Source organism: Triturus cristatus, chromosome 8 (genome assembly GCF_964204655.1).
Source record: "Triturus cristatus chromosome 8, aTriCri1.1, whole genome shotgun sequence".
NCBI lineage: Eukaryota > Metazoa > Chordata > Amphibia > Caudata > Salamandridae > Triturus > Triturus cristatus.
Window position 1 is genome coordinate 881,158,624 of NC_140591.1, and position 20,890 is coordinate 881,179,513.

A 20,890-nucleotide genomic window follows, 5' to 3' on the forward strand; every position below is an offset into this window, starting at 1 on the left:
TGCTTCTCACAGTTCATTTACAACTCCAGTGACCTTTAACACCCTGCTCAACCTTTTTCAGACAGTGCTTTTCAGAAACTCAAGACAGTGGTGAAAATAAATTCATGAGGGTTGCAAAAGTCACTGGTATGTACCAAACCCCCAACACCAGCACTGCCTCTGGTAAGTCTCATCTAATCTTACCACAGTTCTCACCGTGACCATAAATGAAGAATCCGTTATGCCATGTTTTATATAATATCTATAAATGTACTTCAATTTTTTAGGAAACGCTAACTTACCCGAATCACTGTTTACAGACAGCAACAATGGAGACCTTCCTTAGACAGATAACCAGTACATCACTTGGAACGGCAATGCAGGAAGACATGGAACGAGGAGTGTAGCTCTCATTAGTATAGCAGGTGCAGTAGGGCCCTTATCCAGGGGTTTGAGTGGCCAAATGAATTCTAACCGTGCCTGTTCATTACTACAAACAAGGCTTTTCCGTACTTAGTGACATTTTTTCAAAAATAGAACAGAGAATCTCCCAAATCCCTCACCAGGAAGGTAGACTTGCTCACAACTCGGATCAGGTATTGTAGCCAACATTGAGAGGTGGAAATGGGCAGCACCAGTGGTAGAAGTGAGCTCACCCCGTTGAGCTAAAATGTAGGCTCTTCCGCTTATTTTATTATTTGTTTATTTCATTGGCAAATTAAATTAACTACTGATTTATCCACCAAAAGAAGCTCCCGAGCTTCAGAGACTCACACCACAAGGAAATAGCTCTTCAGAACCCTTTATTAGCAGCAAACAGCATTCACACCTGATTATTGAATGTCCCTGACTTGTTTTGATGCCTCCGGCATCTTAATCATAGGGTAGGCAAGTTCAAAAACAAAAAATGGACTGCCGCTTCTTTTCACCATGCATGCGCTCTCCAGTGTAAGGCATGCTGGTTGCCGTAGTCCCAAATCTTCCCCTCCGGTGGCGTCCGTTTTTAAACAATGATCTTGCTGCCAATATTAATTATAAATCGTATACACACGCACACCTGTGCAAAGCTGTCAGCTTAGCTGTCCTCATACCCTCCTCTCGAATCCATTCTGGTTCAGCATGTCAGTTCACGTCCCCCATGGACACAGGCAATAGTGTCAAAACTACACATGTCTGGGGTGCTCCATATAGACCAAACAAAGCGTTGCACTCACCATGGCTCTGCCCTTCTGATTAGCAATGTTCCTTTAACTTCACCAGACCCTTTGAATGCAGAGAGCAGAAGCTCTCTGGGAAAATAAACATGCCAGCATCCAACTCTTGGAGGGCCCCCTTAGGATACAGGAAAGTAACCCACATAATCCTATCTCTTGGTGGGCTGCTGCCTTTGCAGTTACCTCCGACAGACTACAGACTGACTCGAATCTTCCCTTTCCCAACATTCTCTAAATTCCACCTCACAATCACATCAGGCACTCTGACCAATCACACAGTGAATCACCGCAGACTTACAAGCCAATCACATTGTCCCTGGTCAGGGGTGTGGAATTTTCCAAATAATCTAGTTGTCCAAGGGACAAAATGCCACTGAGATCTACATGTCCTGTAAAATCCACTTGTCCCACCTACCCCCGTTCCACAACAAACCAAAGGGCTCCGGCTGACAGAGAAACATTAATATATGTTTGCTTTATTAAAATCAGTAAAGTACCATTGAATGCTGTGCAATAATAATGCTAAAGGAAAACTTGTCAAGCGATATTATAATCCCTTTTCATCCAAACATATAGAAATACAACAATAAACGATCTTGCATGGCAGGATGCTCTAAAACTAGTACTTCAACAGTTATGATAGATGTGGCCTTTTATGTCCGCACACATGCTTTGTGCCTCCTGTTGTAAGCCAGAGATCAATAGCTCTGCTGGGGTCATAATCCTCAAAGTTGGGTCCTTCTACCTTAAGAAGCATTGGGTCTTGGAGAACATCTTGATTTAACCGTGTTCTTAGTGGATTCTTAATGATATTCATGGCAGAAAACACACGTTCAGCTTCTGTTGTAGATACACTGAATGTGAACATCATCTCCACAAGCTTTAATATATTAGTCAACGAGTAAGGTTTTGTTGCTAGCAGGGTGGAATATGCAGGCAATACAGGAATACCTTTGGTCTGAAAGCTTTTCATATGGGTTTTAAGTCCACAAAACTCCTCTACAATTGCTAACCTCTCGTCTGTGGTGAAAAGTACCTCAAAATGTTGTACAATTGCCTCAATATCAGAGAGCCCATATGTATAGAGCTCCTCTCTACTTTCTGGCCACAGTGTATAATCAAATGCCTGAAAACCTTGAACTGGCATGCTATTAAAATTTTCAAATCTCTTATCAATGTACTTAATCATACTGTCAATGAGTTCACTGTCACTTTGGACTGTTGCTGCTGGTGGGCAGTGTCCTAATAAATTTATTTCCCAGCCATCAGTAGAAATGTGTCCAAACTTCTTTTCTTCAGGGTGGTACAGTTTTTTAAACTGCTGCATATATTCACCCAGCTCACTCTTTAGGCCTACTAGGGTCAACGCACACCTCTCTACAGCAGGTGGAACATGCAATAAAAGCAGTTCATTAGACTGAAAGAATTCTGAAAGCTGAGACACTGGCTTCAGAACATCTCTCAGACTGTAAAGGTTTTTTATAAATGTAAAACTAGTAACAACTGAGAGGTACTTTTTTGCCTTCGCAGCAGAATCATCACTACCAGCTGCGACCTGTCCCAAGTGTAGAACCACTGTCTGCAGGTTTTGTTGCATGGCTGCCAAAGCCCTGGTTTTGCTGGATACCCATCTAACCTGTTTAATATCAGTGAAATGTGCAAAGTTTTCATCAATTATTCTTGAAATTTCTTTGGCATCTCTTCGCCTCTTAGGACTATACCAATAGAATTTGAAAATCCATTTCAAAGTTTGCTCAAACTGACAAATAGAGGGATGGGATTTTACAGCATCTAGAATCCCAAGCTGAAGCTTGTGAGCTACACAATGGAACGGAAGAAGAAAAGGAATGTCTTTCTTTAGGAGTGCTGCAACCCCTCCCTTAGATCCCATCATAACTGCAGCACCATCGAAATTGACAGCTATTAGTGATGGACCTGGATGTTCTGCAGACCTTATATCTACTAAATCCAAAGATAACCTTTTAATTCCTTTAACTATACCGTCCAGAACTCCTTGAGCATGTGCATGTTCAAGTGGAACAAGATCTGCAAATAGAGTGTAGGGTTTCCCACCATTGACTACTCTGACCAGCACAGTTTCCTGTTCAGTGATTGCACTATCTGTACTTCCGTCAGCAATAATGCAGATGAAGCGAGAATTTGAAACAATTTTTTTGATGTCCTGTCGAAGTATATCCGCCTCACATCTTATGAACTCTGTGGCTTTTTCGCGGTTTGCATAATTTTCTCCTATATCCACACCTGCTTTCTTCATAGCCCTACATAGGGTGTCCATGTCTGAGAGTGGCTTACCTTGTTTTGCAATTAGGTAAGCATTGTTAAACAAGATGGTCAGTTTCTTTCTTTCTGTTTCCTTCAGTTTTTGCAGTGCTTGCATGATGAGGGGCTGCTCTGTAGGGACACTGGAATTTGAGGTACTCGCTGTAGGGGTCTGACATTGCAAAGTGGTTTCTTTCATTTCCTGGCGGTGCCATGAAACACATGTCATATGTGCCTTACTAGTTTCATGAGCTCTGATTGGTTCAATGCGCAACTGGTCACATCCACTTAAGAATGCATTCCTACCGGAACCCGAATAGCTGAGTGCTATAGTAGGATATTTTTGGCAAATAGTGCAGTACATTTTTGGTCCTTCCCCCTCCGGACTTTCCTTCAGGGCTAGCCATGGCCAGGATTCCACCCAGTGTGACTGAAAAACTCGTTTTCTTTTTTCAGCGTCATACTTTTTGTTCTTAGTTATGTTAGGATTCTGTGCAGTGCTACACGGCCCAACCTCAGTTGTTTTTTTTGGGTTTCCTTCTCCTGGGTTATCTTTATCACTGTCTTTACTTTTTTTGAATCCAAAGCTAAATAGACTTTGTTGAGACATATTTGCCTGTCAACTGGACAAAAAGTGATCAAGTATGAGACTACTTAATTGAGTTTAAAACTCACTGTCCACAAATGTTGAGTTATTTATAGCAACAGACTTGTCTTTTCACAGATAGGAAATTACGCTAAATCTTGAATGAGGTTTCCTCCTACACTTTTCCAAACTTCGAGAATCCAGGGTTGCTGCTGCCTGCTGCAATGAACCTCTATGCTGCCTCTATGCTTCGTAGTGATTCTGTTTCATGCAAAGTTGTGAACGCACAGCTGGTGCTACACTGGCTGGCACTCTAGACCTAGAAGCCAAGAAAAGAATGTACACTAAGAACAAGGATTTGAGCTTTGGAAAAGTACAAGCTTTCATAAACTTTAATGCAAAACTACCATCCATGTTACCAATAAAGAATAAATGAAAAACATTAGAAATCATGTGTAACTGACTGCTTGAGAAAGATGATTGAGTAAAGGAAAGAATGAACAAAGAAAAAAATGAAAGGTAAAAGAAAATAAGGCAAAAAGAAAGGAAAGAAAAATAAAGAATTAAGGAAGGTAATAAAGAAAGGAAAGGAAAAAGGGAAGATAAACAGGAAAGGCAGAAAGCCAGACGTGAGCCCTACGTTCCTTGCGAATCGGTAAGTTATCGAAAAAGAAACCGCAAAGTTGGGAGCTTCCTAATAATACGAATCGTTTTTTCGCCAAATGTACCCTCTTTGCATTTGCAACATTAATCAATTTTGTAATGTATATTTGTCGGTGTGTTTATGCAGTTCTGGGCTGAAAGTAATAGTTCACTATTCTATATTAGGACAGTTAGGACTCTTTAATAAGTTATAAATTACAAGTCACCAACGGATGTCTCTACTGAAAGCATTAATCTGCAGATCTGTTTCCATCCTATGCACTCTCTGTAATCGACTTTGTACATGTTCTTTGCAGCAGGCATGTTACCCCCCTACGCACTAACTTCACCGAGGTCACAACCTCAACTATACAACTCAACTATACAAAACAGGGATCTCCACTGTGCGCGGCGTTTGTGTGTTTATTCATGCATGAGTGTGCGTGTGATCTGTGTTTGTTTTTCACTGTACAGGGGGCCTAAAAGTCAAAAGCACTTGGGCTCTCAGACAGAGAAAAGACACGCAGGAGGTCGTGAAGGGTGGAGGTCGCACGCGCAGCATGTTAGCAGCAGTGTACGATGGCGGAGGTGCCCGCACGTTAAAACCTGGTGGCCTGCCATACTCGTCTCCTGCCAAGAAATACAACTGACTTAAAAACACAAGCCGGCATTGAGGAAGAGTCGGAGCAGAAGAGCGGCGCCAACGTGCGCATGTTTTATGCACAAGACAGTACACAGGGAAAGTACAAACAGGAAGGAACAAACCTGTGCCCAGATTTGTTAGGATCAGAGGTAGTCTGTGGAAGATGAAACGAGGGGAGGGTTTCAAAGTGCAGGTCCACCGATGCAGAGAAACGTATGGCCTTTAAAGGGAGAAAGACTGGGGGGAGATTGAGGAAGGAGCTGGTATGATCTACGTGCACCGGATGCAAACGAACCTAAGGCATATAAGGGGTAGGAATTGGGGGTTATACGCAAAGGATCTAACTGATAAATGTGGTTACACATCAATCGAAGCAAAGTAACGCCTAGCCTTGAAAGGGAGAAATGGGCGGGGGGCGGAACCAGGCATTAAACTGATTCACACCCATGCACAGAAACATGTGGCCTGCGCGGCCTGTGATGGAAGAGGGGCGAGTTTCGGGTTCAGACTCTGGTGCAGAGGAGGTGTTTCGAGTCCACATCCACCGAGGCACCAGAACCCCTAGCTGATGGGGCAAGCTTCACTCTAACCCGCCGGCTCATCCAGAGATGTGCGCCTCCTAGATAAGATAGCCGGGAAACAACGCCACCTAAACCACAAGTGACAACGATACAAAATGTGACAATTGAATTATTCTGCAGTAGCCTGGAGGCAGATTAACATCTCAGTAGTGCAGCTGCCAAACACACGCCTCGCGGGAGGTGTGCGACTGTCTGCTGGGACCGCGGCGACACTTGAAAGCAAAGGAATGGACACTGACACATATTATTAAACTTTTTTTTTCCTCTGTCTTGACCGCACATACCTGTAACTTCTGAAGACGGACCCACGAGGCACAGCAGGGCAGGGCGGGTGAGCTGCGTCTGCCAGTAATGGCGCGGAGGCTACGTCTGCGAAAGCACGTACGTACGCATGTACGTACGCTCTTGGGCGAAACCATTGTCCCCGCATTAAGCAGGTGGCATTTGCAACCCCCCCCCGTACTTTGCTGCATATCAGTTGCCGCGCTAAGCTGCAATACGCGGTTCATCCTGAATGAAAAAAATCAAAGTAAACATATGCAAACAGGAGTTTTCTTAGGCGGGTCACTCACTCTAATCAAGTTTCATGGGGGAAATATTTAGCCTTGATGATCATGAACCCCCAGCACCGAGTGGCTGGCGTCAGGCCTTCCTTATGGAGTTGTGTGCAGGAGGCTTTGTTGGTACTTTGTACATTCTCCATAAGTACTACCACTTGCATTAAAATTAAACTCACAAAGTCCACAGTTGGTGGTTGTGCTCACTATATCTTGTTACTTCCGAGATTAAAACTGAATAATTGCTATGTTACGGGGCAGAAATGTTTCCAGTTCCGAGGCGGTAGCCAATGGTTGCATTGCTTGTGTTTTATCCAGTCGTCTGCAGGGTTGAGATCATTGAAACCAGGAAAACGAGGGTCTGAAAATCAGGCCCACTCCTGTGGAGGCTGAGCTGTGTGAGCGACTATGCTGCAACCAACAGGAATCCTGGGCCTTCAGTCATGGCCGTCTGCCACTTGTCTTTTCACCGCTGGCACAGTGACGAAGATGGTGTCTCATGGAAATTAGAAATCAGTGGCACCCTAACCTGAATCCGCGATCTGCAGCATATACGGGTCATGGTGAATGGGCATGGCAGTGATCGGCAAAAAGGGGTCAGTGACGTGCAGTATCCTCCAGCTCAAGAGAGCGTAAGTCCTGACGCTTATCAAGATCTTTACGCTTCCTGAAGGAAGTTAATTATGAGTATGTGGAATATTCAGAATTTTAAGGTGTGTATCCCGAAGTAAGTGAAATAGAAACGTTTTGTTCTCTTAAATATTCTGTTGCAAGTCTTGACCTACCCTGCAGCATCCAAAGTAGAACCTTCCCATAGGCGTCAGTGCTGACGACACTGCTACTGTATTGTGAGGTCACGTGGCTCAAAGAGTAGAAAACCGGGGGCAATGAATAAGGATCATTTGCATAAATAGTGAAGAAAAAATGTCTGATTGAAGGTCTCCGAGTGTACATCATTTTTTTAAAGTTCATAGCCAGACGATGTAGGGAACTTCTGAGAGGAATCAGGAAAATTACTCTCCGCTGTGTGTCGCACTCGGCCACCTTCCTCCAAGCACAGCCACAAAAATGCATAGTATTTTACTGCCTGTGTACACGGCCAGACACTATCTTTCCCACATCGTGCGCGGCGACCCTGCGGCGCACCAGGGCGCCGCGGCACAGTTTGGGAGCCACTCTAACGTGATTAAAAATGTCTACATGTCCGTCGGACATAAATAGACAAAAAATCTTCTTGCCCGTGAATTAAAACAACATGGTTCGGGCGTCGGGCGATATGATTCCCCCACCCCTGCCCTGGTTGCATCATAGCATAGAACCAGGTACACAGAGGAACAATAGGACACACATAACCGCTGTCTACTTCCTCATAACACCCAATATGCCCACAATATGGAGCACAGGTGCCCATCATAACAAACCTGACCGCAGCTTCTAAGAATTCTCAGTCCATCACATAAGCCCACTTAATTTCTTGAACAAATAATTATCTTAACATATTGATAGAGACTGCAATGTATAAAGGGTACGTGATGCAAACTCGTCTGCTGAAGTAAACTAAAAAAATGAATAGGTCTCGCATTTATACGAGTTTAAGCTATTGTCATTGTAAATGACAATGCTTATTATTTAAAAAAAAAATTTTAAACATAAATAAAAGGCACTGTCATTTACAATGCTAATAGCTCAAACTCTCGCAAATGCGAGACCTATTGCATTGCAAATGCTTGTTGCTATTTGCATTCTTACTGCTTCCTCGCATCCCCCCCCATTTAACAAATTATCTCGTCCATCTGGATATATTAAGGCCATTCCTCGCTTTCCAGTGACTAGTAATATCTCTTTTAGCCAATACCAACCCCAAGTTTAAAAACTTACTTGTGACCTTGTTCCTGGCTGTGTGGGGGAACCAGTGCAGCAGGCAATAACCTGGGGCCGCTTCAACCTCCCTGTCTGTTACGGTCGCCAAGACTGTGACAACCCCCTCCCAGAAACTGCTCAAATTTGGACAATCCCAGGACATATTCAGAGACCCTTATTACAGCGCGGGCAAGCAGCTGAGTTGGTATCAAAGTATTTGTTAATCTTACCCTGGGTGAGGTACGCTCTGTGTAAGACGTAGAATTGGAGCCGCTGGAAATGCGCGTTCCTAGTACTCTTCCAGGCTCTTTCCACCAACTCCCCCCATGGTTTTTCAGCTATAGCCTCACCCAAATCCTCCTCCCACTTGAGACGTAACTTAGTCAAGAGTTGTAGTATTTCATGCTTTAGGCAGCTATATAAACAAATAACCGCCTTGAAAGTTCCTGCTGCCGTTACTATGTATTGGCAGATCTTGGACGTCTGGGGTTCAGAAAGTCCCGTCTGCCAATGTTTCCGCATGGCTGCAGTGAGAGCTGTGTGTAGGAGAAAATCACCTCTCGAAAGGTCATACCTCTCTTGGAGGTCATTGAAGGGGCGCATGGCACTTTTTTCATATAGATCCCCAATGGCAGATATCCCTGGTTTCTCTCCAAGCCTCTAATCTACGCCAATTCCCCCGTGGGGCAGAGCCTCACACATGGTCAGTGGAATTTCAGGTGCATAAGAGCATCGGGTCCTCACTCGTCTGAGGGTTCTGTTCCAGCATTTATGCACTACTAGCAAGTCAGAGGGTAGCAAACAACCCGGTATGGGGAGTTTCAACAGTATCTGTGAATGTAGTCGCAGGCTCGGGCGTCAACCCCTTGGTCATCTGTCCCCCTGAGTTGTCCTGCCACCCATTTCGTGAACCACTGCATATGTATCGCAAGATAGTAGGCCTCCAAGTCGGGCACAGCTAAGCCTCCCTCTGCTCTGGAGTGCGTCATGGTACTGAGTGCCTCCCTTTGTCTCCCAGCTCTCCTTAAGAACCAGGTGACCATTGTTTTGAGCTGAGTAGACAGTCGAGGCAGAATCCATATTGGTAGTGAGCCAAAATAATACAAGAGTCTTGGCAATGTTACCATCTTTAGGATGGCAACCCGGCCCGCAACTGATAATGGGAGGGTCCCCCAGAAGTCGAAGCTACTTTTAGTGGCTCACATCGCTCTCCCTATATTGCCCTCTAACAGGTCCCCTTGAACATGGTATATTTGAGTGCCCATGTAAGTCAGGAATCTATCCTCCCACTTCACCCCTTCCGTCTCTGGCGACCCTAATCTGTTTGTCCTGGTCGAGAATAGACACAACTTTGCCCAATTTACCCCAAGCCCTGCCAGTCTTCCCAGAGCATGCAGGAGTTCTTTTGCCCCACTGAGTGCCCCTTCTGAGTCGGCTAGAAACATCAATAAGTCGTCTGCACATATCGCTATGTATTGGATCTGCCCCGACACCCTCAAACCGTGGTAGTGCTGGCCCGATCTAGCGCGGGCTGCCAGGGGCTCCATCGCCAGGGCAAACAGTAAAGGCGACAGCAGACAGCCCTGTCTTGTTCCTCTGCCCACCTCGCAGGTGTCCGATATCAGGCCCCCCGTCCTGACCCTGGCCGTAGAGTCTTTTATATAATAGAGCCATCCACTTTACAACTTCGCAACCAGCCCAAAACGTCCGCATCACTTGAAAGAGGTCAAATAGTATTTTACTGATGTTGAGCCCTGGTCTGTCCTTATGCTTCCAGCATGACCCACTGTAGTTCCATATCAGTACGGTGTTGATTGAGGAAGTGTTTTGTTAAGTAGTGGATGTCTTTTTGCACATGTTGGTACTCCGTTGTTCATTTATTCTTAACCACACTTTTCATGTTGTCATGCCAATGTATTTCTTATCACATGGGCACATGATCATATGGACCACATTTTCAGAATTGCAATGTGTGTGCTGTCTTAAAACCCAGTGAGGGTCAGTCCCAATGTTCACCTCTTTGTGTTTTGTTAAGGGACTGCTGCAGAGCGTTCTCCTTCAGGGAAAGAAAAAACCCACCCAGCACTCCTTAATGAAATGAATAGATTCTTCGTTATTTCAATTACTTTTGAAATTTCATCTGCATAATGTTGTATTCACATTATTTTTTCAATTGTATTCATTGCTGTGGCAGTTATACATTCTTGCTTACAGGTACCCCAGTGCATTTCGGGGCCATGCCCTTCATCAGGGGGTGCTTCCTAAAAGGAATAAATGCCACTTATTAATCCAAAAGCTGTTGTGCCACTGATGTATACATAGTATGACACGACAGTGTCTGGGGATTGTATAGAACAAAACGTTACCACCATATCAGTGTTCATGCGAGGGCAGAAACAAATAGTTGACTCTGTGTGGAAGAGAATTGCAGTAACTATTCAGAATCCATGCAATCCATCCAGTCACTGTCGGATCCAATACCTAGTCACTGTATCTATCTTGCACTTTTCTGCTTTCTAGCTGCTGGTTGGAAACAAATCTATCTTCTCTTATTTATTGTTTTGTCAGCCTGGTGTATTGCGGGTTTTAACCACCTCTGTCACCCTGTGGTTAGGCCTTGCTTCGTCCGGTTGGTACTTGCTGCACCTGCTCTTCCCCGCCAACTCCCTACTCAATCTGCCCGCATTTGTCTTGCCAATAAATGGAGCATGCGCCTATTCATGCTGGCACTAACACAGCTCTCTGGAGAATCCTTCATGTCTCTTTGTTCTGGTGGTGCCTCAACAAGTGAGCTTATCAGCAGACCACTCCTCTCACTGACTGCTCATTGTTCTGGGCATTCTGAACTTCATTGGTTCCATCTTGTGAGTGCCTTGCTGGAGGAAGAGGTCACCTCTGCTCGGCCTGTAGTGCTAAGGACTTAATCAAACTTTCTGGTCAAGGCTTGTGTAGCTGTAGATAACAGTGCTTTACATACTCCTGCCATCTAGTGTTGGATCTGGATGTGTGCAAGTTATTTTTCTTCGAAGAATCCTTTCGAGTAATGAGTTCGAGTGACTCCTCTTGGTGAGAATGCGATGGGCATTGACTCAATTGTTAGATTGTTTTCTTTCTGCCGTCAGGTTTGGACGTGTGTGCCTATGCTCCTGGTTGAGACCGTTGCAGATCTCTCTTCGGTTCCTAATGCACTCTAACCTGCACCGGTATTGTTTTAGATTGCGCTTTCCCAATCTGAGTATCAAGGTACAATCTCTTGTCGAACTGACTCGCTTCCACAGTGGCCCTTTCAGGGCCTTGCCCTTCGGGGCTTTGAACTTATTCTCAATCAGGTCCTCGATACAATGCCCTGCTGTAAATGGAACAGACTCCTTTCCGTTTCTGCCCTAGCTGCCACGCCAAACACCTGTGGATCGACTCCCATCAGGTCTGTGACCTGTGTTTGTCATCGGAACACAGAGAGGCGAATTGCAAGGCCTGTTGCTTTTTCCGCTCGAAGAAATCCTTCAGAGACAGTCAGGCATGCCAGCTAGAGTTTCAGTGGAGGAGAACATCTTCAGCGAGGAAGAAGTTGGTGAAGAAGAACACCACCCACAAGCTTCCATAGCTGAAAAAGAGGCGTTATCTGAGGGCAGTTCCGAATCCGAAGTCAAGTTCGAGATCACAGATGTCACACCAAAGTCTCACAGTGAGTACTGTAACCCAGGCATCTCAACCCTGTGTCACACATTCAAAAAAATACACTGCACCTCTTGAACAAGAAGCCTTCGGACCACCACTACCTCATTGCCATGGTTGACACCGAGCAGCTGGTTTGGGCACCCCGCTTTCAGGCTCCGCACCAAAACACCAGCGAAGTCTTGTACGCTGACAACCCTGACACCTACCCACCCATCGGTGCTGAGCCGACCGTCCACATCCCCCGCTTCGGTATCGAGTGAAGCTTCGGCATGGAAACACAATTACTGCTTGGATCCTAAACCTTACAGGCCGGCTACCAAAAATCCAGTGGAGCCTATTCGCCATAGATTAAAGAAATAATTGGCTGCTCAACAAAAGCAAATAGAGATTCTGCCTCAAACTGGACGTATCCTACTAATATAGCGAAAACCAATATTCCTCCTCCAGAGGTTACTACAGAGGCAATAATGCCAAAGGTAAGGGCAAAGGTGCTTCCCCACGTGGGGGTACACCCACCACTAAACAGTGACTTCCCTGACCATACAACACCTGTCGGGTCATTTACAAAACTTTCTGCTCACATGGCAGTCAATAACATCAGACCAGTGGGTGTTCTCCAACATGGCTATTGTCTGGAGCGCACTACCACACCTCCCATCATCCCACCTCTCAACAACAGGTTACCACAGGAGCATCAAACACTGCTCAAACCTGTAGTTCAAGCTCTTCTTCTCAAAGGAGCTATAGAACTCGTCCCTCTACACCATCAAGGGTCAGAAGTATACTCCCTATACTTTCTAATCCCCGAAAAGGGCTAATCTTTACGGCATATTCTATCTAAGGCTTCTAAACCACTACATCCTGTCAGAGCACTTTCAACTGATCACACTACAAGATGTGATCCCACTCCTACAACAAAGCAACTTTCTTGTGGCCCTCGATTTTAAAGGACGCCTATTTCCACAATCCAATACGCCCAGCACATCGTAAATATCTAAGATTTGTGATAGCAGGAAAACACTACCAATTCAAAGTTCTACCCTTTGGAGTCACTACTGCACCTTGGGTGTTCACCAAGTACCCAGCAGTGGTCAGGAACAAAACATCCATGTATTCCCTTATCTGGATGATTGGCTCATCAAAGCCAGTACTTCTCATGTATGCCAGCAACACACACAAACTACCATAGATTTACTTCATCAATTAGGCTTCATCGTCAGTATAGCCAAATCTCACCTTCATCCTCAACAAATTCAACCGTGTCTGTGTGCAATCCTGAATACACACAACTAGGATTAGCTTATCCCAATACCGCGAGAATATAAAATCTGCAAACATTGATATCCCATTTTCAAATCAATCAACAGCTCACAGTAAGGACAGTCATCCGGCTCCTAACCATGATGGCTTCCTGCATTACCATAGTACCCCACACTTGCCTGCATATGCATCTGTTACAGGAATGTCTAGCCAAACAGTAGTCTCAGTCACAGGGTCAGTTACAAGATCTACTGTTGATAAACAGCAGCACTCCTCACCCTTTGCAGTGGTGGAACACCAACAGCCTGTTAAAGGGGAGGCCTTTTCTAAACCCTGTTCCCAAAATCATTCTGACAATGGAAGCATCCCTCTCAGGCTGCGGTGCACACTTACAGGACCTCACAGCTCAGGGAGTTCAAGCACTAGACTCTCCACATCAACTACCTAGAACTTCATTCAAGCTGTTCACCTAGCATTGAATCTTTTTATTGCCGTTTAGAATAGACACCCGAGGATGCAATCAATCACAAAATAAAAGTACCAATGAAGTTATTACAAATTCGGAATGTCCTATATGGTGCAAAATGAAGGTCAGTCATACAAATCTTCATTCACCATCAATAAGTAATCCACAACACAGTTATTGACAAGATGATTCCACTTATCTGAGTGAGGGGTGCTTCAAACCATAAAAGGTAAAATGAGAATTGTGACATCTAATAAATATCCAATGTTATAACAGAAAATAGAAAGGGAAGAAGAAGAAACAAACACAATTAAACACACAGGTGTACTAACACCAGCAAGTGATCGCTTCCAATTGTCAGTGCTGGAAAATCTTAACCACAAACATTGGGGCAAGGACAGTGGGGCGACCGGCCAGGTAGCCATCACAGGTCCATTAGTGAGGAACCTCTTCCACAGGGACCAAACTCCCATTACCACACAGGGCAAAGGAACCGGCCCTAATCCATCCATGACACCAGGGGCTATGGCATCACCCACCGAGGCGTCCGCCAAGTCAATGTGTGCCTTTGTCTCCGGTGTGTGGGGGGGGGGGGGTCTCAGGTGGAGGAGGGGAGGGGACGCCCTCTCCTCAGTCAATCGGTTGGCCCTCGGAATTCTCTGTCTGCAGTCCCACCATTGAATGCATCCTCACCCCCTAGCCCTAGGGCCCTCTCCTCCGCTCTCGTCCACGGTGTCACATTTGCCCTGCAGGTTCCCAGCCCTGGACTGGCAACTGATTTCCAGGCCATTGCTATGCGCTGTTTGGCCAACACCAAAGCCAGTTCCACAAAGAAAGCATTCCTACCTCATCTTATCGGCACGGTTATCCTAGTCGGACAGATAATACAACAGGCATGTGCTATCTACAAAAACAGGGGGACGCACACTCTCCACAGCTCTCACGCCTATGTCAGACCATTTGGCTATGGGCCCTACATCACAACATTTATCTGTTAACGGAACACCTTCCGGGAACAGACTGTTTTTGCCAACCTCCTCAGTAGGATATGGCAACAAGTCCATGAATGGGAACTTCACCCAAACGTCCTCCTACCTTACTTCCACAAATGGGTATTTCCACAAATAGATCTGTTCACAATCGCAGATAACTCGAAATTCCCACACTTTGCCCTTGTATAGTGGGTGTCTGAACCAGGAGGCAATGTTTTGTGGATGAATTGGTCAGGGATGTTTGCCTATGCTTTTCCGCCTCTCCCTCTCCCTCTCCTTCCATTTCTACTTTGGAAACTCAGGCAAATATCTCTCATACTAGTAGCTCCCACATGGGCCCGACAACCCTGGTACACAAAACTGCTAGATCTCTCAGTAGTTCCTCACCAGAAGCTCCCAGTCAGGCCGGACCTTCTCACTCAGAACCATGGAGAAATCAGGCACCCTGATCCCAAGGCATACTCCTTCACGCAGGAAATTGCTGAGTAAACACTAATCAGTTTTCACTTGCACTACTATGAAAGTCATCAGCTTCTCTCTTTTCTCTTTCTGTTCCTCTTTTATTGACTATTTCCACAAAGCATAGAGTGCCAAAATAACCTGTTGATTATGCCCCAATTGGTAAAATATTTTTTCGGTAATCTTTTATTTGTCCTAACCTATCAAAATACTTCAGTTCATTAGACATTTCCCTGTAAATGTGCAACTTTTCTAATTATACTGCACTAATACCACTCGCCTGCAGAATTGCTATGGAAAAATGGTAACTAAATAAAAATACATGGGGACAGAGTTAGGCTCAGAGGTATGGGTTGGCTTTTCATGTCTCGCTGCATGGGAGATGAGGGCGAGTTGGAAAGCGTTAATATGTCAGACGGCCTCCTGAAGTGAGAAGTGTGGCACGATGGCTAATTTTTTCAATCCTGCCCTCTTTGGTGTAAATGGCCATACACTTGATGGAAGTACAGGAGTGAAGATGAATCGCGCAGAGAACTCCTTCAGTGACAACCAGGCCCTTTTTTTTAATATCAACCCATCACTTTGGTAGCTCTGCCATAAGCCTCCTCAGCCTGCGACCCCCAAAAGGCCTGCTACACCAACTCAGGCTGACAAGGAATCAAAGTGGCCGATGGAACCTGCAGGAGAGGGGCCATTTTGCCTGCCGCAAAGCTCTGCCCTCTCGTTGTCATTTTTTTATCATTATGTTTTAAGAGTTTTCTATCATCGTTTGCATTTCTGTTTTGTTCCTCTGTTTATTTTATATCTAGAAATGGTTTTGATGGCTAATTTAAAGGCTGGCAAGAGTGGAGCAGGTGGCACAGATTTTCTGTGCCTTGCAGGTTACTTTGGTCTCAGCGACAACCTTTTGCCTCAATATGTGTGGGCCTACCGTTTTTTTCAATACTTGCATTCACTTCTTGCTTCAGAAGCTTTAAGGGCAATAGAAATTGGAGAAGTGTGATGCACTATTAGTAGGCTACTGACTTGTGTAAAACAACTTTCTTTTGAAGCTTTTTCAATTTAGTGATTTTTTTTTTCATCCTTAAAACGGTAGCTTAGTTGGAATTAATTGACATGTTGACAGTTTCTAATTAATGAACCCATGAGGAGCAAAACCTATTGGGAATGTGCTTTAGGTATAGTAGACCTTATCATATTTTGGCCGGGAGTACAGGCTAAAAGATGACATTTCCATGAGGGAGCATATGAACTAATAATATAGACATTGCTACAAGTTGACGCGTTGTAAACCATTCTCATTGTGCACCCATAACCTGAAGTGAACCTGCATTCAAATTGATACCCTTGCAGAACATTTGCATTGCAAGCCCTATCTCCTGGTTGAGAACCAATAGTTTTACTATTTGTAGGCTTTCCTGTTTTCAGTTTTTATTTGTTGTGAATTCTGGTGGGGTTTTTCCAGTGTTTAAAAAAAGTCTAATAAACATGGTTGTTAGCGTTTACTCTGTTTTACTCTGTAAAAAGTCATGGGGATGGGGTTTTTCCCATGCTCCTAAACAATCTGCTTTTATTTCCTTCCTCCCCTCTTTCATTTCGATTAATTCTTTCTTACTTCTGTCCTGCTGCTATTTCTATTCACTATATGTTTTCCTTGAATTTGCTCTTCCAGGTAACTTCATTATTTCGGTCACCTTCCCTGCCTGTCTCATATCCCAACAGTCAAACTCCTTTCCAGCAGTCTACCCCCACACTATGTTCAAAATGCATATTGATGGGGATATCTTTGCACCCAATTAAGATTTGGATTGCAGCCGATGACAATGTTTATGTTGAGCATTTATTAGCGTTATTCTTTAGACAAATATCAACTGAATGAAGATTTTCTGCTTGGTACATAAGATATATATTTTGTGGGGTGGCTAGTTATTGCTAATTAGTTTCACTCTTCCCTCATCTTTGTCTCACGATCAAGAAAGGACTGGCTAAAACTTGTTGTAGTACTATCTGATCCAGGTGAGTTTCTGCTCTATATGGTTACAGGGGAGACAACTGTTAAGGAATTGATATGCAGATTGTTAGCTATACAGCCCTTGGTGACTGCAAACTCTGCTGTTGTGCAACTGAGGTAGTAATGAAACTTCATGAGCTGAAGGATTCATTGGCATATTTGCCTGCTCAATTAACAGCATCAAAACAAACTTATTTTATATTGTTGGCCATGAAAATGGAATTTTGTGTTTATTTGAAGTCCAGCACAAGGACCAGTAGGGAATTGATAGACGTTGAATTATACCAAACATGTTGCTCTTTGTTTATCTGAAAGCAGTGCAGGGACTGTGTTCCTTCCAGGCATGCGCGTGAGCTGCTCGAGACACTTTACCTTTTGTGTTCTAAGCAATATTCACTGATGTGCATTTTCCATCTTGGGGGAAAGAATGAGCACAGCTCGATATGATTCTATTAAATGCATCGCCATAGTTTGTTCATATGATTTTTGTCAAGCGTTTGGCCTCCACACCTCATTTTGACATGGTGGCAATGAGATTGAAAATGTAACTTGGTGATCCTGGGGCTTTATCATGAATGTGTTCTTCTTCAGTTTACAGGCTCTGAATGGGTGCATGCAGATGATTTTGCTTAAATTGTGCTGACTCCAGTACATACTTGTAAACATAGAGCAGTGGGTGTTTCTAAGCAGCCCTGTCTGCAACTTACACATTAACTTGTAGAATGTATAAGTTAATGTATGCAGTCTAGACAGCTTGGCTTCTGCAAAACTAGTGTATGGTCCGCTTATGGACCTGATCTTGGTAGCTGAAGATGTTCACAATATGGTTATTGTCCTTCTGTATGAGGGGATGCAACTTCTCTATAGGTATGCTAGTCGAGCATCGCCATGTAGTTGTAAGAGCAGGACTGTTAGATACAGCTCTTTAAGAGTGGAAATGAATTCTAGAGACACTGTGATCTTTATTTTCACAATTCATATATCTGTGCTTCAAAAAGAAAAGCTCCAACCCACTCTTATTGAAGGAGGTTATCATGATGGTGCTTCTTTCCCTTGACTGAGACCCTCCTAATAGTTCAATTGTGAACCTGCAATGTACAGTGAACTGAACCCATATGAGGTGAGCTGTGCTCCCAAAGTGAATGTGGATATATATCCATGGAGCCCAGGAACCTTGCAGCGTGTCAGAAGGGCATCTTAAGTTGCTATGACCCAAGAGGGTAATGGTGGGAGCATTCATCACAGAAAACTGCTCAGAGGCAGAGCCTGTAATTCTGCAGCTTTGTTAGTAGAAGGTGTCAAAGCAGTTGAAGTGCATCAAAATCCGATGTGGTTTCTATTGATAAACAAATGATCTCTTTGGTGGTGTTTTATCAGTTAAAATCTGTTTAACTGAAAACTAGAAACTCTAACTATTTGTATCTCTCACAAAAGAGGAGTATGAACTCCAGGCCCAGAGTTTTACCTGCGTTTGTGTTTTACTCATAATATCACTAGTTTCTAGATACTGGTACTAAATGCATGCTTTCAAACATCATTACAGAGTTAAACCTTTTCTTCCTCCATTTGAAATGCTTGACTTTTCTTTTATCAGGAACTTTAACCAATGAAAATCAAGGGTCATGGAAGACGATGAAGCTGGGCTTGAGCTGCAGCCTCATCAGCCTAGTGCCTACTTTGCTGCAGCAGGTGAGAACATGATCACATTTATTAAAGCATTGTTCTGTTTATTTGAAACCAACATGCATGGAATTTCATTCTCAGTAATAGGCAATGTTAGTTTGTTATTGTTATTAGTAGAAAATGTTATTTAAGTATGCTGTGATTTCGATGTACTTTTCTAGGAGGCAGCAATTTCTTCATGGTCTCTTGCTTCCCCAATGACTTGGTGGTTTCAGAGTAGTTTCTCTCTTGTTACATTACATATGAACAAGAATTACAGATCAAATTTTACAGAGGCATAATACATACTCGGCTAGTCCATGAAGTGTGGGTTGTGTCCTCATGGTACCCTCCATAGTGCTCTCCACTTGGTGCACAGTGGCCCAGTGTCTGAATACTTTTATTGCTGTTTCCAGTATGTTAGATAGAGAGGTGATGTGGTAGTCTCTTGTCCATTGGGGACTAGGAGATATGTTAAAGCTGTCCCTCTAGCTAGTAGTGCACCGCTGTGTTTTGGCTTCTGCCACATTACCTAATTTTGGAGCAGACATGTGATAGTGTGATGCCAGGAGAAGGTGTTAGTCGCCGCAGTGGTGATCTGCTTGATGCAGCTTCACTTTTTCTGCACGCCTTCACCAGTGCCCTAACAGTGTAGTGCCTATATGAGGGATTGAGTGCTTAGCTGGGTGCTTCTCTGGGAGCGTTCCTCGTGGTCTTTATTTATTTATTTATTTATTTATTATGCAACTTATAACGCGCAGACTAAACCCGAAGGTATCAAGGCGCCTATCAAAATCACTCTCCTCCTCCTCTGAGATCATCTGCGGCGTACCTCAGGGGTCCTCCCTCAGCCCGACACTGTTCAATATTTACATGGCCCCGCTTGCACACGTTGCCAGACAGCACGACCTCAACATAATCTCCTTCGCCGACGACACTCAACTGATCCTCTCCCTCACCAAAGACCCCATCACCACCAAAACCAACCTCCACGAAGGAATGAAGGCTGTCGCCGACTGGATGAAGACCAGCCGACTGAAGCTGAACTCGAACAAAATGGAGGTCCTCATCCTCCGCTCCAGCCCTTCAGCCTGGGACGACTCCTGGTGGCTGTCGGCACTGGGAACAGCCCCGACACCCACCGACCACGCACGCAACCTGGGAATCATCCTTGACTCAACGCTCTCCATGACCAAGCAAGTCAAAGCCATCTCCTCCTCCTGCTTCAACACCCTCCGCATGCTCCACAAGATCTACAGGTGGATCCCGACCGATACAAGAAGAACAGTCACCCAGGCCCTCGTCAGCAGCAGACTCGACTACGGAAGCGCCCTCTACGCGGGAGCCCCGACCAAGCTCATCAAACGACTGCAATGCATCCAAAACGCCTCGGCACAACTGATCCTTCACATACCACGGCCACATCACCCCCCACCTGAGAAACCTGCGCTGGCTGCCCGTCAACAAGAGGATCACCTTTAAGCTCCTCATCCACGCACACAAGGCACTCCACAAGACCGGTCCAGCCTACCTCAATAAATGACTTTCCTTCTACAACCCCAACCGCCAGCTCCGCTCCGCCGACCTCGCACTCGCCACCGTCCCGCGCATCCGAAGAACAACCACCGGGAGGTTCTTCTCCCGCCAAGACCTGGAACACCCTCCCACTTAACCATCGACAGACCCATGACCTGCTGACCTTCAGGAGGCTACTCAAGACCTGGCTGTTCGATCAGTAGCACCCCCCCCCCCCCCAGCACCTTGAGACCCTCACGGGTATGTAGTGCGCTCTACAAATGTTGTTTGATGATTGATTGGGGTCGTCTGTACCTCGATACCGCTCTTCTCTGCTTTCTCCGCTGCTGCTCCACCTGGTCCTCTCGTGCTGTGGTTCTTTGTCTCCTCCTTGTTCCGGTCGCAGAACACCTGTGTGCTCTCCCGGCGTTCCTTTTCTGCTCTCCTCGCTCGTCACGTCTCCGCTAGAACGTGCCTCAGGCACTAGGAGGTCGGCGGACTCGTC

General features: G+C 44.9%; 2 protein-coding genes across 4 annotated transcripts in view; one reads left to right on the forward strand and one right to left on the reverse strand.

Moving 5' to 3' along the window:
* Positions 1–20,890, forward strand: part of ZFX (zinc finger protein X-linked) — a 630,213-nt gene that overhangs the window by 113,964 nt on the left and 495,359 nt on the right. For all 3 annotated transcript variants that reach the window (XM_085622416.1, XM_085622415.1, XM_085622417.1), the window contains exon 2: positions 18,803–18,897. In XM_085622416.1, coding sequence (XP_085478542.1) covers positions 18,831–18,897 — 67 coding nt within the window. In that variant the 5' untranslated portion in view covers positions 18,803–18,830. The remainder of the gene's footprint in view (positions 1–18,802; positions 18,898–20,890) is intronic.
* On the reverse strand, positions 1,828–3,468 carry LOC146805216 (zinc finger protein 862-like). The gene has a single exon (XM_085623781.1). It carries the CDS (start codon positions 3,466–3,468, stop codon positions 1,828–1,830), a length of 1,641 nt encoding a protein of 546 aa, XP_085479907.1.